Source organism: Primulina eburnea, chromosome 7 (genome assembly GCF_022965805.1).
Source record: "Primulina eburnea isolate SZY01 chromosome 7, ASM2296580v1, whole genome shotgun sequence".
Classification (NCBI taxonomy): Eukaryota; Viridiplantae; Streptophyta; class Magnoliopsida; order Lamiales; family Gesneriaceae; genus Primulina; species Primulina eburnea.
In genome coordinates, this window is record NC_133107.1 from 2,281,981 (window position 1) to 2,296,255 (window position 14,275).

At 34.1% G+C, this 14,275-nt stretch overlaps 2 protein-coding genes across 5 annotated transcripts; one reads left to right on the forward strand and one right to left on the reverse strand.

The window, feature by feature from the left end:
* Positions 1-6,217: 6,217 nt before the first annotated feature.
* Positions 6,218-10,717, forward strand: LOC140836528 (chromatin remodeling protein EBS-like). 4 transcript variants are annotated; one of them, XR_012119108.1, is made up of 6 exons: positions 6,221-6,513; positions 7,761-8,103; positions 8,214-8,282; positions 9,242-9,380; positions 9,876-9,958; positions 10,458-10,717. XR_012119108.1 is itself a non-coding variant. In XM_073202118.1 (5 exons), the coding sequence occupies exons 1-5, from the start codon at positions 6,441-6,443 to the stop codon at positions 9,265-9,267; spliced, it is 591 nt and encodes a 196-aa protein (XP_073058219.1). In that variant the 5' UTR covers positions 6,218-6,440; the 3' UTR covers positions 9,268-9,360. The 4 variants fall into 4 exon arrangements, 2 of the variants coding, with proteins under 2 accessions (XP_073058219.1, XP_073058217.1); XR_012119109.1 differs by lacking the exon at positions 10,458-10,717 and adding an exon at positions 10,297-10,442; XM_073202118.1 differs by lacking the exons at positions 9,876-9,958; positions 10,458-10,717 and adding an exon at positions 8,638-8,717 and having other exon boundaries at positions 6,218-6,513; positions 9,242-9,360.
* A 395-nt stretch (positions 10,718-11,112) lies between these two features.
* Positions 11,113-14,176, reverse strand: LOC140836531 (uncharacterized). The gene is made up of 3 exons (XM_073202123.1): positions 13,782-14,176; positions 11,791-13,086; positions 11,113-11,572 (listed from the first exon to the last, which is right to left on the reverse strand). The coding sequence occupies exons 1-3, from the start codon at positions 13,962-13,964 to the stop codon at positions 11,345-11,347; spliced, it is 1,707 nt and encodes a 568-aa protein (XP_073058224.1). The 5' UTR covers positions 13,965-14,176; the 3' UTR covers positions 11,113-11,344.
* Between the last annotated feature and the right edge of the window lie 99 nt (positions 14,177-14,275).

The window sequence follows — 14,275 nt, forward strand, 5'->3', positions numbered from 1 at the left end:
AGTACTCGATAGCCCACGCTGCCCTCATGCCTTGAGAATAAAGTTGTGCCTGTGCAGCCATAAATCTCGTTTGCTGATTTTTGGCCGCATGCATGCAATAATTAAGTAGAATTTATGCATACTATCGTGTGTAATTTTTACATTAAAGTTTTACATGGTGGTGCAGCGTGAGTGTATCTTCTCCAGTTTGGGGTTGAATATATATCCTTTTTATATTACTGCAGCTCCAAGGTTTATGATTATTCTTCTGCAACTTATGAAATTTATTATTATTATTATAAAGTAAAATAAAGCATGATAGATATCTAGCCATATTTCTTAACAAATGGAAGATACATATATATGTCGAACAGGAACTCGGTGGCGTCTCCCCATTCGAAACTACATAACAGAAGTTTTAACCAAATATGGTGTCACTTTCAACTAATAATCACTTAAAACTGTGTAATTCTCCCCATTCCAAACTACTAATAAAAATCACTGCTCTAACCTTTAATATTAGCCAAGTACTCAGAACTCAGAAGATATATTATTTTATGAAGTAGTTAATAAGCAGAACTAGGATTTCAGAAGGTTGAAATCTCGTCGAACTCACTCGATAAAAAGAACAAAATACACAACAAATTACACAAAAAGGAAAAATATAATATAACAAATTACACAAAAAGGAAAAATATAATATAATTCTAGTTACGGTCAAGCTTGTATGTTTTTGTTTTTAAAAAAAAAAAAACTTTTTGTCTTTATAATCAACATGGGAAAAATTACTTCTTTTTTTTCCCTGTAATTTGTAATTTGCAATTTTTTTTTTTTACTTTTGCTCTTGTTTACAGTAAATTTCTATTTTTAACATGTAATTTTTTGGTTATATTACGATTAATTTTCATTTTTAGTTTGTAATATTTACGTTTTTTCTTTTTTAAAATGAAAAAAAAAAACATATCAGTTAAATTACCAAAAAATGAGGAAAATAAGTATAAATTATATTAATAGAAATAGAAATTTATAGTTAACCAAACTAAAAATAAAAAAATATAAATAAAAAGACAAAAAATGTAGGTTTCACGAATCTTTATTTGTGAGACGAGTTAATTCTAGCGATATTCACGATAAAAGTGATACTTTTAGCATAAAAAGTAATATTTTTTTATGGATGATTTAAATAAGAGACATGTCTCACAAATACGATTTTTGAGATCGATTCGCACACGTTTTTGCCAAAAATGTAACATAAGAGAGAGAAAATCATGATGGCCATTAAGTATGGGTTAATTAGTTATAAGCTACGTTAATAATACACATTGTTTTGAGAGTGTGATTGTGTTAGAAGATTTATTATTTTTAAACATAAAAAACTAATGTATTTTATCATGAATTTTTAGAAACCTAAGATATCAATAACGAGGAAAGACGATCCAGAAATAACTGAAGAGATAAAAAATATTGATAATTCATTCATATACATGAAACGACAATTAATGAAAACATAATTGTTTCATCCATCCCAATCAAACATTTTGCTCAATATACCACGACCTTCATCCGCATCAGAAAAATAAATACCATCGGCCTGCACTTCCCAATAACACACCCCGGAGTCTATGCATTTCTTCCTAATGTGACGATTAAAGACATCGAAAGCTTTTTGTTTGTTATCCCACCAGACATGACAGAAGAATTTAGTATTGAGCCAATAGCTTTCGCAGAAATGCCAAGAAAAATGTTGTTTTCTCGTGACGATGTGATATCCCATGTCGTCATTTCTCGATGCGCAGTGCAACGTCATGGGGTTAGTGTTCTCCGGGAGATTATTCTGTACTTCTACCACGTATGCCCTCGTGAAAAAGCAAGAATTTTTTTCATGAGGAAATGCAGCTTGTACGAGCTGGCCGCTACATATTATTATTACAAGAACAAAGGTTAAGATTTTGGTTTTCATTCTTAAAGAGAAAAATACAAATATTGATGAAGTACTGATCATATATCGATATTGGAATTGGATTTTAAATAGAGGTGGTGAAAAGTAAAAACTGCAGGAAATTTTTAAAATGGTGTTGATTACGTACAGAAGATTGAGGGAATAATATTCTTGAAGAAATTAAACATAATATGATTGTCAAATCGATAATTTAATTATCGGGATTGTGATTTGATGTAATAATTTTTTTCAGATGTATGTTATTATCTAGGGAAAAGTTGCAGCCTCGTCAACGAAATGTCGAAATATTTTATATAAAGTATAATTTTATTATTTTACTAATCATATATATATATATATATATATATATATATATATATATATATAATATTTTTTTTTGACTTGGTGTGTGTGTGTGTGAATAGACCTTGAGAAGGGGAATTGACGGTGATCAAATGTTATATAATATATTAATTACATGTTCAAAAAAATTTTATATAATATGCTGCTTTTTATAGATAAATATAACTAATAATAATTTGAAATTTGGTTAGTCATACAAGACCTATTTTTCTCGAAACTTAAGAAATGGTCGAGTCACAAATAGTATAAATTAATCGCGTGAGAAGATTTAAGTATTTTTAAACATCAAATTTTGATGTATTTTATCATGAATTTTTTTAAAACATAAGATATCAACACTAAGAGAAGATGTGATCAGAAATAATTAAAGAGAATTCGGATGAAACGATATATATTAATTCGAGTTAATTTCAAACACAATTCTTAACTTACTAATGTTTCATCCTTAATTCCTACATCCCAACCAAACATTCTGGTCAACTGTGCACGAGTATGACCGTCAGAAAAATAAAAACCATCCATCTTCACAGCCCAATAACACTCCCCGGTCCTTATGCATGTTTCCTTGAGTTTACGATTAAAGACGTCGAAAGCCTTTTGTTTGTTATCCCACCAGATATGACAGAAGAATTTAGTTCTGAACCAATAGTGTTCACAGAACGACCAAGAAAAAGTCTCCGTTCTCGTCACATTATGATATCCCATGTCGTCATTTTTTGATGCGCAGTGCAGCAACATGGGATGAGTGTTCTCCGGGAGAGTGTTTTGAACTTTTATCGTGTATTTCATTGTGAAAATGCAAGTCATTTTTTCATCAGACAATGCAGCTTGTGCGAGGCTGCATGTTACGAGAACAAAGGTTAAGATTTTGGTTTTCATTCTGAAAGAGCAAAACTAAAAATTAGTGTATCGATGGAAGTGGATACATGCATGTAATTTAATTTCTTTTTAAATAGAGGTAAAAATTGCTCGAAATTTGTGTTGATTACCGAAGATTAAGGGAATGATATTCTTGCGACGGAGAATGCGGACGAAATTATACACATACACAATAATTAAATATGGTCGTGGTCTGTCAAGAATATTTTAATTGATCGGGATTGTGATTTGTTGTAAAATAATTTTGGTAAAAATCTGTGTGAGACGGCCTCACAAGTCGTATTTTGTGAGACGGATATCTTATTTTGGTCATCCATGAAAAAATATTACTTTTTATGATAAGAGTGTTACTTTGTATTGTGAATAACGGTAGGATTGACTGTCTCATAGATAAAGATTTGTGAGACCGTCTTATAAAAGACATACTCAAATAAATTTTTTAAAGAAGACAAAAACTTGTGTGAGACGGTCTCACGGGTCGTATTTTGTGAGACGGATCTTTATTTGGATAATCCATGAAAAAGTATTACTTTTTAGGCTAAGAGTATTACTTTTTATTGTGAATATGGGTAAGGTTGACCCGTCTTACAGATTGTGATCCGTGAGACGGTCTCACATGAGACCTACTCTTTAAAGAATGAGTGTGTGTGTGTGAGAATAGAGACCTTGAAAAGGAGAAGTCAATCAAATCTTATATAATATACTGATTTGATATATAAATATAAACTGAAAAAATTGTGATTGGGATTGCTTTGATTTGGCAATTGAACAGACAACTATGCATTAAAAATAGGATTTGGATGTATAGTAATTGCGTGAGATGATGTCTCGGTTAGTTTTAGTTTTAGATAAATTTTCAATATTCATTGAATTGAAATTTAAAATCCATAGATCTAGAATTTATTTTAGTATTTGGTCATGTTTTTTAAGAATTGAATTTTATAGTTAAAAATAATATTGTTAGTTTTGTTTCACTTATTTTTGTTCTAAATCCCTTATTTATTAATAAAATTTTATATTCATATATTGTTTAAATAAAAGTGTTCGTAGAAGAATCTATTGATTTTTTATCAAACGTTCACCAACTCGGAGACCGCAAAATGTTGTTTTCCCTACCAGATTATTTGAAGATGCAAACGAAATTCTACACGGTAATTTTAAAATTCTAAATATTTTATTAATCATATTGAGAGTGATTATACAAGGAATACAAATTATAGCAATTGTTACTGTGCATATATACATATTAGTTAGTTAACTAATCTATCTATAATCATGCGTGTAAATCTTCTGAATGATTAATTTTTTATGATTATCCGACGTTTGACTCAAATTTTACAATAATTAGGGTTAAAGAATAATTATATCATCATTATCTTTCAGTTTATGATAATCGCATTCTCTATCGTCCATTCCGCAAGCCAGTAGTGCATGTTGTTTTATCATTATATTTTTTAAGACCTGAGAATCAGTACATATTATGTAACCAATTATAGGCTAACAATGAAAAGGTAAAAACTTGTGTGAGACGGTCTCACGGGTCGTATTTATGAGACGGATCTCTTATTTGGGTCAACCATAAAAAAATATTACTTTTTATGCTAAGAGTATTGATTTTTATTGTGAATATCGGTAGGGTTGACCTGTCTCACAGATTAAGATCCGTGAGATGGTCTCACATGAGACCCACTCCAATGAAAAACATCATCAATTCATATGATCATTGATTATTTTTTCGAAAAATATATGTTTTGATTATCAATATTAATTTGTATCTCACTATCTTTTATTTTTCAACAATTAATTCAATCTATAATACCTCGACAAAGTACAAATTTTATTTTTGCTCGAGTTCTTGAATAGTGATAAAATTGAGTAGTTTTAGGTTTGATATAGATATAAGTATATAGTGTTGTAATAATATGTCTAATTATAAAAATATTTATTAACGTGATCCATAATCAGAACAATATTCTTACTTAATCTGTGACACCTATTTTAATATCAAAACTTTAAAATTATAAAAATAATATAGTTAGACTATGAGTATTCAAAGTAATAAAACAAACAAACATATCAATTAATTTTTTGTACATTCATAATTTCTAAATTTCTTATGATATATTTTAAAGTTATAATATAAATCACTTTCTTGAAAAATAGCTACATGTTCTACAAGTATTCATCAATGAAAATTTAACATGACATAAAACATGAAAATAACTGTAATATTTTAAAAAAAATTTATTTTTCGAACAGAAAAAATATATAATTTTTTTAAAATTTTGTAGACCATTTTAAATAACCATAGATGTTAGAGTAATTTGTTTAACTTAAAAACGATTTGAATTCATTCTATTTCACTTTTCTATCACTTTGATGTATATAAGAGTAATTGTTATACATAAAATCAATATAAACTCATTTTGATTGTTTTAAAGTCTTCTCTTATGACACCAAACAATTATTTGTGTTTGTCATGCACAAGATTTTACGGTTCGGCCCTTTGACACCTACGTCAGTGCAATCCTCACTATCACCATTAGTTTAGTATATGACTTTGCACGTTATATCATACTTATAAGAAATAAAAACCGTATTTTGGGTAACAAATATAACTCATGAGCCGAAGATCATGAAACGTTTGAACTAAGAGATTAATCTTTCACTATCATTCAAGTTTGTGGGGTTAAGCGTGTATGAGTGTGAATAATATTGTGGTGAGTGAACTCAAGGGAAGTTATCGTGCGTCAAATTGCTGATATTGGTCACTTATTTTAAATTTAATTAAAGATATAGTTGACGATATGAACACAATAGTACTATTAGGGTAATATCTTAATCACATATTTAATCGGATAAAATATGAGTAATTAGATCTAGAGTTACTATGTCATACTGATTGCAACTCATTTGCCAATCGAACCATTACATGTACTTAATTAACGCAATAAATGAGCTTAACAGGCTGTTTATGACATGGCGAAATTCAAAGGAGAAAAAAGGTGAAAATGGGTAAAAAGGAGAATATATGTTTCATAGCTCTGGCGTTAGGGATTTTTGCACTGGCGTTATCATGAGACATTATTATCACCTTAGAAAGAGAATCGGGAAGCGAACTGAACCCCAGTGTTCCGACACAGCTCCTCCGTTCCCCCCCCCCCCCCCCCCCACCCAAAATTCTCTTTCAAGCACCGCGCAGTTAGGGTTTTGCTTGCTCCTCTCAATAGCTATAATATTGCTTAAATTATCTGTGAAAATTATCTTTTGATGAGAAGAGATGGCGAAGACGAAACCAGGGAAAAAGGACCTTGACTCTTACACTATTAAGGGCACCAACAAAATCGTTCGACGTATGGTTATTTTATTTGTCCTTTTGTGTAGAATTTTACTTTTCTAATAATTTTTGCATGTCGGTCTGGCTGCCCGGGTTGGTTTACTTGCAAGGTGCATTGATTCATGGCAATAGGATTCTATTACTTTTCATTTTAATTGCAAAATGTATAATTTTGAGGTAGAAATTTAAGTTCCGAATTATTTTGAGCTTGAAACGCTTTATTTTATGGCTAGTAGAAAAAAAATGTTGAGCGGCAGCTTCTGGATGGCAATTTGTTCGAAGACCCGTGTCATAGTTATGTATATGAGATTCTTGAAACTCATCGTATGACAAGTTCATTCACAGAAACATGAATGTAAGTTTGGATGCAAATAGGAGTGAGCCAGGAATTTTTAATTTAAAGAAAGGAACACCATTTCCATTTGTAGTTCCTGTGAACAAGAGGTTGGGGTCGAAAGATATATATTACTAAGTTCTCTAACTGGAAAATGTTGATATCTACGATTGTTTGATATTATTTTCATAGTCATTAAAAGTCTTCGAGGTATGTGCCTAAAGCCAAGGCTAACAGAGGTTCATCTTTCTGCCTACATGCGACTAGGCATCATCCTTTAGTATCACGATCCTTGACTTTGAAGCATGGGTTTTGATGTGCTTAGGCTCAAGATGGCTTTTGAGTTGCCTTTAATGTGATGTAAATAAATAGTGAATATTAGATGAAATGCAAATTATTTATTCACTTTAAACTAATGAATTTATTTTATTTTTCATCTAATGGTTTTGAAGTAAATATTGGATGGAGTGTCTCCAAATATTTAGATTCTTTTGTATTATTCCTTAGTGCTCCCCACATTGACATGGCTCACTTGTTGCTTTACAATTTGCATCTAGCCACTAAGACACTCTTGAGGTTTGTACTTCTAATATTTATGATCATAATATCATTATTTTGTGGTCTAGGAGGACATTTTCCATTCTCGTTCCTTTCGTGGAAAATTAATCTAGGAATATCCAATAGTTTTTGAAAATTCGGTTGTGCCCTTACCTGGCAAATGCATATGCATCACTCATCTGCATGTTTAATATTGGGATGCTAATATCAAGTGCTTGAATTATTTAAAAGTTTGGTGCCCTCTACAATCTTGCATGCATGGCAAACATCACTGTTGTCCGAACAAACTTAACTTTGTGTATATCACATGGTTTTTTGATTGATTAAACGCGTGCAATGTGCTAGACTAAGTCACGTTGGTATTTTTGCAGCGGGTGATTGTGTGTTGATGAGACCATCAGATTCAGACAAGCCCCCTTACGTGGCAAGAGTGGACAAAATCGAAGCTGATCACAGGAACAACGTGAAGGTGCATGTACAATGGTACTACCGGCCTGAAGAATCAATTGGAGGTCGAAGACAGTTCCATGGTGCCAAAGAGCTCTTCTTGTCGGATCACTTCGATGTACAGAGTGCTCATACGATTGAAGGCAGGTGTATTGTGCACACTTTTAAAAACTACACCAAGCTCGAAAATGTGGGAGCAGAGGATTACTTTTGTAGGTTTGAGTACAAGGCTGCAACTGGAGGGTTCACTCCAGACCGTGTAGCTGTGTGAGTCCCAGTTTTTAGAATTTTGACTTTTCTGGTGTAAGACATTGAGAATATGCAAAATACACTTTGTTGATATCTGATATGAGAACCCTTTTGGTTTTATTTTGAAGGTATTGCAAGTGTGAGATGCCTTACAACCCAGATGATCTCATGGTACAATGTGAAGGATGCAAGGACTGGTACGATGCTTGGTTATTTGGTCGTGTAAAATTCTCGACTACCTCGGTAGTGAAGTTAGGATGCAACACATGAAATATTTTTAATTAAATGTTCTATGTGGTTAGATATCTAGTTTGTACCTATTTTTTTTACTGGAGTGGTTTTGAAGTTACATGTTTTCTTTTTGGAATTTTTAAACACGTTTCTCAGGTTCATATTGTAAATGGTACCTGTTCCAGATCTTCAATCTGGTCATCTCGTTTTTAGCTGAATTCAATTATACGAAGTGAGTAAATAGCAGCCAACGATTTAATTTTCTCATCTGATTCTCATAGCATCCAAATCTCTCTTTCTTAAAACATGTAAATACAAAAGGGACCAAGAAAGAAGGATCCAGATTACACTCAACCTCATCACTGCAGAACCTCGCACCTCGCAGTCACACGCATTTTATGGTAATAGAAAACTGCATAATAGTTCTGAAAACAAAACACCCATTTCAGCATAATGATTTAACATCAATGTGACAGACGTTGAAATTGTGCCAACTTGATAGATCACGGTTCTAGTTATTATATCAGTCCAAATATGATTATAGCTTTTGATAGCTGTAGTCTGTACTAGCTATTATATCACATAAAATGTTTATGTAGAGGTTGAATGCTTATAAATATGGGGGAAGTCAATGTAAGTTGACTAATTCAAACTAAGCTTCTCATGTTTTACAATCTAGCGGATCTGAGGTTTAGTGGCGAGACATTTGGCTTTCAATTTAATTAGATTAAAGCTATTCTTGGTGCAAGAATATACATATATGCATGCTCTAGATTGTTGTTAACTGAACATATGGTTGGGTTCTAGCATCTTGTGATGGGTGTCTCAAACCGGTGATCATAGCATTATTACTTCGAAATTGTTTGATTGTGATTTTCTATTTTCACTGTTGAGAGCACATGTTTAATATATTGTTGGATTGAAGGTTTCATCCTTCTTGTATGCGTATGACCATTGAAGACGCAAAGAAATTGGATCATTTCCTGTGCTCAGACTGTTCATCTGACGATGACGCCAAAAGGTCTTTGAACTCATTTCCCGTATCGCCTCCTCCTGAAGCCAAGGTATGGATTTTTCTCTATCATGTTGCTGTCAAAATTTTCAATTCATTGCTTTGAATCTTGTGTGAGGCTTTTGATAGTAGGTATTTAAAATATAAGATCTACATATTACCTTTTATTTCTTTGCTTGAGAAGGTTAGTACAGCAAGATGTGTATTGGTCTTGCTATCCTGCTATACAGATTACTTCAAGAATTGGCCCTCCTTTCCTCTTTTATGTTTAAACATGCTTTGGTGACTGTTATGTGGCTCTGTGTCCCGGTTCTTGAATCTCTTGTGCTTATTTTTCAACTGTTCGGGATTGTGTCTCTAGAATTTTGCGCTCTAATTATTTGGTTAATAAATCGTGAAATTTTGATACTTGATTTGTAACAACTAGTTTGGTCGTCTGTTGTGTATCAAAGAAATTCGCTGTGCTTAAAAGAATTATCATATTTTTGTAGTTGTACTTAAGGTTAGCTTGTCATGCTCATTGATTTTTGTTTATTTTCCTCATCAGGTGGAGCCGAAGCGAAGAAAGAGATGACAGATTGGTTTCAATGCATGATGAAGAGGCTCCCTTATCTTTGCATACTTACATAGGTATTGTTGTTGTATTTAGAAGAGCTAGAGGCTTCTAATTATGGCAACTTTGTTATCTATTGATGCATCTGGACTGTTTCCTACTCATGTACAATTAGTGTGTGTGACATATGCTCCCAGACACATGGTAATTATGTTTATCTGGACGTGGGCACCTCCCCTTGAAGGAAATTTAAATGTAGCCAATCCAACTAACTTGAAACATTTTGATAACGTAATGTTTGATGACGCTGAATCTTGTGCTTTATTCGGTCTGTTTGATTTCATAATTTTTATGTTCCCAGAAGTGATTTTGTTCCTTTGCTTTGGTTTTTTGGGGAAATTCCTCTGATTCACAGCGATGTGTTCCGTGTTGAGTGGTGGTCAGCTGTGACGATTCCCCACCACAAAAGACCCTCGTGTTCGTGTATTGATGCCCGTCTCCCATAACTGGGTGGAGATAATTTTAATGTTTCCCTCACCATATTTTTTTGAACAAGTGAGTTTGTTTACTTGACAGGGAAGCACCAGTTTGACTTTTCTCATCGGCCAGTGTTGTGGAGTTGGTCTATGCTCTCGTGGAGTAATTCTCCTTTCGCAACACCATTTGATAATGTATGTCTCTCATATTTTAATGAAAATCGACAACAAATGTTATGATCCAAATGTTAAAATTTCAACAACATAGGGAGAAATATTCAAGTGTATCGTACAAAATTATAGAGTTATGTACAGTGGAGAACATGACAGACATATATAGAATCTTCAACGTCTATGAAACGTGCGTGTCCAGAGGCAATGTACGGATTCTGCAGATGTATCGTATGTTGTATTATATGTTTCATAGCGTCATACAACCCGTAAGATGTAAGATTTGGAAATCGTTTAGATAAGATAGAATGGCTCTAGAGGGCTTCAATCAAGAGGCCAATGAAGTCGTTTTTAAAGTTTATTAAATGATTTATTTATTACAACATTGACTGGGTAGGATAATTTTTTGCTCTAACGTGAGTTAGGCAAGAGGTTTATGCCACTTGAAATTTTGAAAATTCAAAGTCGTCGACAATTACCGGAGGAAATACCCACACACATTTGATCGTATCAAGAAATCGAATTTCACTAGCTTATGCGTCAAAATACCATTTCATTTACTTGAATAATTGAAATAGAGCGCGTAGAAAATGGATTTCTCTCTTATTATCAACAACCGAATCCTGGATAAAAGCACACGAAAAAAAATCAACAATACATACATAATCAGATTCCTTCATGATGCGATCTCAAAAGAATCAGCGAGAACACTTCTCTATTACGCAAAAAAGTGATCAGACCCGTAAAAATATATTGGCTTCAGATGTGCACAGAAAATATCAATTCTGAAGAGTAAAGAAAGACAACAATTCAAGATCAGTTTTTCTGGTGCACAGCTATTTGATGTATATCCATATCCTTCAACATAACAGAACGTCCGCAAGAATCGCAGGGCGCGGTTCTAGATCCACAGACACTCTCGTGTTCTGATAGCCCCCTCATTCTGTCTCTCACATCTGCAGCAGAAGTCCCAGCTTGAACCATATCTCCACAGAATCGGCATGGAATAAGTCGCAAGGAGCAATCTGAAGACTGGTGTTGCACCTGCCAAAGTTCATTATACAATCTAAAAGTGAGCTAGGAGAAAAACACGAAAGAGATGGTAAAAAAATAACACAAAAACACATGATATTTTTCTCATCGTTCTTTGAAGATAAGTCGTTTATGTGACGAATACCACAAAATCACCCCCACAAGAAAAAAAGATAACAATCATCCAAGGGTTGACATATTTGAAGAAATGTATAGAACACAATTCTTACCATTTCTTCTTTCTCAAGGACTATCCCACAAGGGCAGTGAAGTGGCTCATGAAACACTTTCATATGCTTCTCAATCTCACCCTTTTGGAAAGCTTGACCACATTTTTCACAATGGACGTGGTTTTTTGCCTCCTCGGTTCTAAGAACAACGCCGCAACCAAAATGCTGACAGATGATATTGTGTCTAGTACAATATGCCTCATGAAGTGCAATAGTCCTTGAAGGTACATGGTGTTTACAATTTCTACATTCTGTAGTATCTGCCCCGGTAAATGACGATGAAGAAGCAGTATGCTGGCTCAATTGCGTGGAAACATCTTGAACAACAACTGAAACAGAGAATTTGGATGTTCCCTTAAAGCCATACACTGCAACACTGTAAGTACCTGGACCCAAGTTCAGATCCTTTGAGCCAAGCACCAATGTCTTCGAACCCATGTCATGGGAAGACCAGACATGCTGGTGGCGGGTAGGGAACAGAAGGGGATGCTTGGAGACATAGAGATCTGTATCTCCTTCTTGAGTCCGTGACTCTAAGTTGACCACAATTTTCACATCTCCCAATGAAATCCTATTCCAAGTGTCATCATGTATTGAGAACTTGAAGTACTTGTAATTTCCTTCATCAACTATTCCAGACTCTGGCTTCCCAAATATGAGAGGTCTCAAAGTGTGCTGGTTTGTACTTTCTGGGGACTCAGGACCCATTATGTCGGCCTCGATATCTGTTTCTAGAACAGATATACTAGAAAAAGGTTTCAACTCAAGTACGTGCAAATGATAGGTCAGGACACCATGATTGACCGTAAGTACATCACCTTGGGAAAGGGTTGCATGTTGGCGAAGGCTTGTTTCCAGAACCGCTTTATTATTGGGAATGTCAGAAAAACCCAATTCATCTGATTGAAATCTTGCGTAAGTTCCTTTGGGCAGCCAAACATAACGCACTTCCACCAGAGAAGACTTCGGAGCCTCAGCAGAGAACAAGTTACTCCAACAATGCAGAGGAAGTGCCACAAAACCTTCTTCTGCAGTGAACTCCAGGACACCAGCATGTGTTGTCCTGGGCAATTCCTTCTCAGCAATTTCCCCACCAGAGAGAAAATCCTGATATATCAAGGATAAAGAGAAATGCAATGGTCCCTTGTCGAATGCGCCTTGATCAGACAATTCAGTGAAACAGGAAGGAGGCAGTTTAATTTTGTCTCCACTACCCTGATAAGGTATAGCTTCCAAAATACGTGAAAAATTGACTCCCCGACCAGCAAGTAAATTTTCTTCAGTTTGCTGGTTTGCCTGAAGAAGACACAAATTTGTAGTGTCAAGATCTAATCCCCAATCAAACTCAGTCACCAGTAAAGGAACTAATCCCACAATTCTACATTAACCATGAAAAAATTAGGAAATTTTGCATGCATAAAATAATTTAATTGAAACTGGGAAAAAATAAATCTTGACGCTAACTGGCAAGCTTTTCCATATGAAACTTAAAAATGGAAAAATAACAGAATATCCATTTTCATGCAATATTTTTTATGTCAAGAGGAATAAACCGTTTTTATACACTACCCCCATCTCTTGTATGTATCAACATCACATTACACAGGAGAAAAATAAACAAAAACAAGATATGGATGGCTTCATAACTACCAGATATGTAGTTCCAACTCCCTTTTGCATGTGGAGCAGATAACATAACATTGATAAAACCTGCCACTGTACCCAGAAAATCAAGGTAGATTTTCCACCTTTGTCTATTTTTCTTTATTTCTCAATTTTTGGGAATTTAATATCTACAGCAGTTTTGAGATTCGATTGCCCAATAAACTTAATTATAGAACCAAAAACACTATATGTTTCACACCATAACCTACTCACCATTCATTTCCAGTTCTCTATTACTCATAACCACATCAATTCACAGAATGCCGAACTCAAATACGAATTTTTCAAACAACGAAAAAAAAGGGGTCAAGGTAGGAAAGATCAACCTTGGCTTCTGCTTCTGCGGCTTCGAGTCGACGGGCACTCTGTACGGCCTCGATGGCTTGGCGCTGGCGTTCCGCTTCTTGTTTAGCCTTCCTCTCTCTCTCGAACTTCAACTTGGCCTTGTCTTTCCTCTCTCTCTGTTCCTTCTCCAACTTCTCTCTGGCCCTTCTCAATTCAAAATCCATCCCCTATAAATCTTGGATCTTCTCCGATCAAATCCAATCGAAAATTCAACGATTAAGGGGCTCTTCTGATTGCAGATTTTTACGAATGAAATGATAATTCAAAGTATGATTGATTTCCTGATTCTTTCTTGCCGGAAAGCATAGCGCTGTGAATTTGCATAAATACATACCGAGATCTTTTTTCGGATGTATATTTTAGATCCGTCCAATTTTGAGTTCGACAAGGCTCTGGGCCTAATGGTTATGGACTTCAAATTGGGCTCTGCCACCTTTTTTCTTCTTTTTTTTTTTTTTTTTTTTTTTTGTAGTTT

Bases quoted from the DNA above. Each gene is read 5' to 3' on its own strand.
- LOC140836528 (XM_073202116.1), top strand. From the start codon at position 6,441: ATGGCGAAGACGAAACCAGGGAAAAAGGACCTTGACTCTTACACTATT. The intron at 6,514-7,760 runs GTATGGTTATTT...GTATTTTTGCAG, and splicing joins CACCAACAAAATCGTTCGAC to CGGGTGATTGTGTGTTGATG. The intron at 8,283-9,241 runs GTACGATGCTTG...GTTGGATTGAAG, and splicing joins TGTGAAGGATGCAAGGACTG to GTTTCATCCTTCTTGTATGC.
- LOC140836531 (XM_073202123.1), bottom strand. From the start codon at position 13,964: ATGGATTTTGAATTGAGAAGGGCCAGAGAGAAGTTGGAGAAGGAACAG. The intron at 13,087-13,781 runs GTTGATCTTTCC...TGTCTTCTTCAG, and splicing joins CCGCAGAAGCAGAAGCCAAG to GCAAACCAGCAAACTGAAGA. The intron at 11,573-11,790 runs GTAAGAATTGTG...GAACTTTGGCAG, and splicing joins TCCTTGAGAAAGAAGAAATG to GTGCAACACCAGTCTTCAGA.